This window comes from Heliangelus exortis, chromosome Z (assembly GCF_036169615.1).
Source record: "Heliangelus exortis chromosome Z, bHelExo1.hap1, whole genome shotgun sequence".
Lineage (NCBI taxonomy): Eukaryota > Metazoa > Chordata > Aves > Apodiformes > Trochilidae > Heliangelus > Heliangelus exortis.
In genome coordinates, this window is record NC_092454.1 from 2,453,649 (window position 1) to 2,459,648 (window position 6,000).

At 46.1% G+C, this 6,000-nt stretch overlaps 1 protein-coding gene across 3 annotated transcripts in view; it reads left to right on the plus strand.

Annotated features, from left to right (window-relative positions):
* DYM (dymeclin) overlaps positions 1 to 4,720 on the plus strand; it is a 164,898-nt gene extending 160,178 nt beyond the window's left edge. The window contains exon 17 of one of the 3 annotated variants that reach the window (XM_071731262.1): positions 2,147 to 4,720. In XM_071731262.1, coding sequence (XP_071587363.1) covers positions 2,147 to 2,296 — 150 coding nt within the window. In that variant the 3' untranslated portion in view covers positions 2,297 to 4,720. The remainder of the gene's footprint in view (positions 1 to 2,146) is intronic. The other 2 variants (XM_071731264.1, XM_071731263.1) reach the window with 2 other exon arrangements.
* The last annotated feature ends 1,280 nt before the right edge of the window (positions 4,721 to 6,000 follow it).

Here is a 6,000-nt window from a genome sequence, read left to right on the forward strand (position 1 = left end):
GAAAGCTGATGTCCTTTTGGGGTTCTGGGCTTTGAGTTTAAGAGGAATTAGATGCAGAAGTGCCTTAGATCTTCTCTTTTAGCTGCCTGAGCTTCTCAAAGAGAGAGAACAGTGCTGGAAACTTTCCTCCTCTCCCTGCTTGCTGTAAGGATGAGCTCCCCACACCTTCCAAAGTCATCCAGGAAAATAACAAGAGCCACACTGCCGGCCAAGATGGTTCCACCCAGGTTACACTTTGATTTCCAGCTCCTCAGAGCTGTGCTGCTGAAGGACCTGATCCCAACAAACTGTAGCAGCTCCAGGATGTTGGAGCATCCTGGAAGGTGACACCACGGATCCTCCTCAATCCACCAGCAGTCCTCATCCATCCTAGACTGGTTTGGGTTGGAAGGGACCTTTAAAGGGCCACCTCAACCTGCAGTATATCAGGACATCTCCAATTAAACCAGTTTGCTCAGAATCCACCCAAGCAGGTGGTGGAATGAAGTCCAGTTGGCACCCGTGGGGCTCGGGGCAGTTGCTCAATATTTGCACCAAACTGCAAAGAGGGAAGGAGTAGAATCAGGAGTGGTGTTTTTTTGTCTCCAAGAAGTTAACCTGGGTGTGTAAAAGTTAAATAAATAACCCTGAAAGCCAAGGGGCTGAGAAGTTCCTCTGCAAAGGAGACTCTTCCACCCACCCAGGGTCTTGTGTCCTGGTGCAAGGAAAGAGGAAACTGGGAGCTCAAGGAAGATGATAGGATGCCCCTTCATAATTAATGGGTAAAGAGGTTTCTTGGCCTTTCCTGTGCTTGTTCTCATCATGTCAGCCCATCAGGTTTATTCTTAGTCTTAGCCACAGCCTTATAAATAATAAAATGGGTCCTGTTTTATCTTAGCCCAGTGATCACTGTAATGTGGCTTCTACCTGAGCCTCTGCCAAGCCCTTGACATGGGCAACATTTAGAAGGAGGTACAAAAGTATTTGTTGGAAAGAGTCCAGAGGAGGCCCTGGAGATGCTGGGAGGGCTGGAGCAGCTCTGGAGCCAGGCTGAGAGAGTTGGGGTTGTTCAGGCTGGAGAAGAGAAGGCTGCAGGGAGACCTTAGAGCACCTTCCAGTGCCTGAAGGGGCTCCAGGAAAGCTGGGGAGGGACTGGGGACAAGGGCAGGGAGGGATGGGATGAGGGGGAAGGGTTTCAGATGGGAGAGGTGAGATTTAGGTTGGACAAGAAATTCCTGTGACATTGTAAAGGGGAATGGTTTCAAACTGAAAAACCAGAGATTGAGGTGAGACATCAAGAAGAAATTCTTTGTTGTGAGGGTGCTGAGCCCCTGTGCCAGGTTTCCCAGAGAAGCTGTGGCTGCCCCATCCCTGGCAGTGTCTCAGGTCAGGTTGGATGGGGCTTGGAGCAACCTGGGCTGGTGGGAGGTGTCCCTGACCATGGAAAGGGGGTGGGAATGGAGGAGCTTTGAGGTCCCTTCCAACCCAAACCATTCCATGATTCCCTAATGACCTTCCCAAAAGTACAGAACTTAGAGCAAAGCTGGAAGTGTCCTCCAGAACCCAGAAGTGGACCCCAGAAGCCCACCTGTGGGGGTCTGGTTGTGCTTCCCAGGTTCTTCCATGCATCCTGGAGGAAAAGCATTTCCCTCTTGGCAACTTGTACCTGCAGAAAGGGTTTGAGAATGAGAGGGGGGAGAGGTGAGCTTGGCATGTTGCTGGATTCCTGAAAACTCAGACAAGGGTCATTCTTCCAGCCTTTCCAGAGGATTCTCCAGCTGAGAAGCAGAGTGCAATTACCAGGAAAATTTTTTCTTAGGGAGAACTGCAGTCAACAGGTCTGTATGTGTGCGAGCAAGAAGGGAATTGTGGGGCTGTTAAAATGTCAATTTCTCTAAAAAACCTTTGCTTTATGTGAGGGATTCCCACGTTTACTCTTTGTGAGCAGGCAAATGGAGTGTGACCAGCAGTAAAAGGGCTCAGCACAACATCAATTCAAAGAAGAAATGATAAATAAATACATGAAATGAAAGAAACTTTTTATCCCATAAATATCTTCAGCTCTACTGGTTTGGTTCCTGCCATTATGTTGCTTTCTTTCTCCACCCCTCTTTCTTCAGGCAAGAAACAAACATCCAAACCTCCCCTTCTGTTGCTTTTCTTGCAGAAATTCCCCGAGCTGAAGTTCAAATACGTGGAGGAGGAGCAACCTGAGGAGTTCTTCATCCCCTACATCTGGTCCTTGGTCTACAACTCCGCCGTTGCCCTCTACTGGAACCCCCAGGACATCCAACTCTTCACCATGGATTCGGGTTGACAGGAGCTGTTCCATCCCAGCCATCCCAACTTCTGGAAAACCCAACTCCACGCCGCGTGTTTAATACGTGTGACCCCTTTCCAGCGTGCACCCCTCTTGACCCCAAAGCTTTTTGGAGAATGAAGCTTTTTCCTACTTTCCAACCCAATATCCGTGTGTCCGGAGAGGTTTCCCACCTCTGCTGGGAGGAACACAACTTTGTGTTTATAGCCCTTATAACTTAGAGCTTGTTTGAGGAAAATGAGGCCTTACACCTGGGGTCTGATGTTCCTACCAACCACCAACCCTTCTGACTTCAAAGGGGTGGGGAAGGATGGGGAAGGCAGTGGTTGTGGTTTTCTCTTTCTTTCAAGCAAGGCAGCTTCGTTGGGTCAAGTTTTTCTGTGGGCTGGTGGGTTCTGCCATGGGTTGCTCCCTACCTGACCCCCTGCTTTCCCTCAGCCCCTTTTTCTTGGCAGCAGCACCAAGGTGAAATTCCCACCCGTTGTGAAATTGGTGTCCCCACCATCACCCAAGTCAAGGGAAAGCAGTGAGCTCCCTGGCAGATCCAAAAGCCTTGGGTTAGATGTCAAAATGGCTGTAGGAGGATTTTCACTAGCAAATTTATTTCTTTTTTTTTTTTGTGGCAAATACTCTATGGAGGGCTCAAAACACCAACTTTGAGAGTCAGGTCCCTTACAGACTCCAACATTAAAGTTCTTCCTGGAAATTTTGGGGATGTGGGGGGGAAAACCAAAAAGGCTCCAAAGAAAATAGTGATCAGATTGTAAAATAGACCCAGGTCCTGTAAAAATGTGTGTGATGGTTACAGCATGTCACAAGGGATCCTTGGCCAAGTTCTGTCTTGAAAATCCCCTGTTTGCTATTAAAGGTTTTATGGCAGAAGTAGAAATTTATCTGAATGGAAGATCCTTTTTTTTTTTTTTTGCTTTTCCTGCTTGTTGTTTAAAAGTGTCCTTTCCTGATATTCCTGTTTCTGCAGTTGGGAGGACAAAAGAAAAAGGTTTGATTTGGAAACAACAACTCAGTTTTCTAAAGGAGGAGCATTTCTGCTCCTGATGGTGTCAGTGGCACATGCATGCCAACCCCCTCCTAAGGCCCATCCACTGGTGCCTTGCATGCCAAAAACCAGAAAAATCAAAGAATTAATTGCTCACCATACCTGGCAACCTCCTGGATTCACCATCCAGCATGTCCTGTTTTAGTTGACCTGAAGAACTGCCTGGATCTGCTTTCAGACTGTCCCTCCAGTGGCTTTAAATAGAATTTCTCTTGTTCTTTTTTTTTTGTCCCCCCTAAAGGATGCTCTGGGATTCTACTTTCCTTTGATCTGCTTTTTTAAAGATCCAGCTGAGTCCCCCACGAAGGGAAATGCTGGTTTAAAAGAAAAAAAAAAATAGCTTTCCAAATTTATTTAAATGTATTATCCAATAAATTATCCAGATTTATTTAGGGCTCTAAAATGACAGAAACTTTTGAGTAAATGGAATATTAAGACTAGGAGATACAGTTTTTCCTAGGAAAATACGAGAAATGACTGAGCTGCACATGTTTATGCTGTGGTTTGGATTTATTTTGATTTATTTTCTTCTTGGGTCTTTGAGCAAACGTCGAAGGGGAATAACTCTTCATGGTTCCTGCAGTGCTTTGTAGTTTGGTCTTCATTAAAAGGTGGTGGTGAATCAGCAGGGCTGGCCCCACCTTTTGGAAAGGTCAGGCTGAAGATGCACTTTGGGGATGCTGAAGCTCTTGGGATGCCTCAGTTTCCATCTCCCTTCAACCTGTTTCTTCACCAAAGAAAGTTCAGCCAGAGCTGGTGCTCAACAACCAAGTGTCAGAGTGAAGAGAACTTGGTTTTGGTTTTTTTTTCCCTTTTGATAAAGAGCAGCAACCTGATAAAAGAGGTCAAACCAGCTGCTCAAGCACTCTAGATTTTTTCTCTCTTCCTCTCAGGATGGCATTGAGTTGAAGTACTGAAGTGGTGGCATTTCCTTCTGTGTTGAATTAATATGCAATGCTCCCAGGCCCCATTTGTTTTGGAGCTACAACCCAAAGCCCAAACAGCAGAAAAATTTTGTGCTGAAAATCCATATTCACCTCACTTTTTCCAAGAGTTTGGGGGTTCTGTAGGTCTGGCAGTGGCTGCAGTCTGGCATGGTTGCAAATATTCTGTTTTCCTTCAGGTCTGTAAAGTATCACCCTAGGGAGCCTTTTCATTACTTTGAAAGATTTATTATACATAATAATAATTTTTAAAAAAGCAACAAACCACATTGAAAAGAGTAAAATGCAGGCCTGCAGTTGTGTGTGTTTGACATCATAGCTGCTGCATGGTGATGTTTGGGTCTTGGTGTGGTCATCAGAGCTTTTGTAACGTTGCCCTTGAGGTGATATTAAAAATAACATTTGATTTATTGTTTTTTATTTATTGAAGTAGGTGACTGTTTAAATCCCTACCTGGTGAAAGAAGGAACATGGATCCCACCCAACAAGGGTGGCAACAGGGACAACCTGGAGGAGGACACTGGAGGGACAGGACACACAGCCCAGATGTGAGGTTTAGGAGCCAGTATGTAGGCAGATGATGCCTTTCTGGTTTGGGGGTTTTTTTTTGGGTTTTCTTAACGTGCCCATGGTGTTGCTCTGAGTTCTCATCAGTAGTGACACCATCTGTGAAGGCCACTTGAGTCCTGGTGGAGAGGGAAATCCACTGCCTCAAAGCTGGGGGGGGGGTAAAGGGGGAGGTTTGCTCTGTCCTCACTCAAGGACCAGCCCTTCCATGGGTTTGAAGTTTTTGGGAGGAAACCAAATTTCTGGGGGAGAAGTGGAGGTTGTGAAGGTGGAGCCTGATGGATGTGTCCCTGCTGAGGGAGAAATTGTCCTTCCTGGGGGAATTGAGAGAACTTCTGCTCTTGCTATGGAAACAAGGTGGTGGGTTGGAAGCCAGAAATGAGTCAGGCACCAAAACCCAAAAAACCCTCCAGGTGGCACTTCTTGACCCCCACTAACCTAAAACCAAAGAGGCTTTAGCAAGGTACAGGGGAAAAAACCCAACAAAACAAATCCAAAGTGTTTTCCACATTGATCTACCAGTTAAACAGGAAAGGAAGAAGCAAACAACCCTCCCCTCACTGAAAGGGAAACTCCCAAAGCTTTCTCTCCAACCTTTTCTCCTGGCTGGATGTTTTATCCTTGGGTACCTTGCCTAAAGGGGCCAATTAAAAGACAACTGCCATCTCCTAATTAGTCAGCCCCAGGTTCTCTGCTGCTCAGCAGAAATCTTCTGTCCTTGAAGACCCCAAGTTTTCTATGGGATTGCTCTTCTATAGCCAGAGAATCCCAGACTGCTTTGGGTTGGAAGAGATCTTAAGGATCACCCATTCCCAACCCCTTTCCATGGTCAGGGACACCTCCCACCAGCCCAGGTTGCTCCAAGCCCCATCCAACCTGACCTGAGACACTGCCAGAGAGGGGGAATTCACATTTGCTCACAAAATGTACCAAAATAATAATAAAAACTTGAATTTTAGGACCAGCCATTACTCAGGGCTACATCTTAGATTCTTTATCAGGAGTCCTGCAAAGATGCTTGGGTGAGAGGGTTGTGATTTCTAAATTGTGATTTCTAGATTTCTAAGTTGAAGCTCTGGCTTCTAAAACCCTTCTCTAGAATAATGTGCAAAGGTTTAGACAGCAGTGGAAAG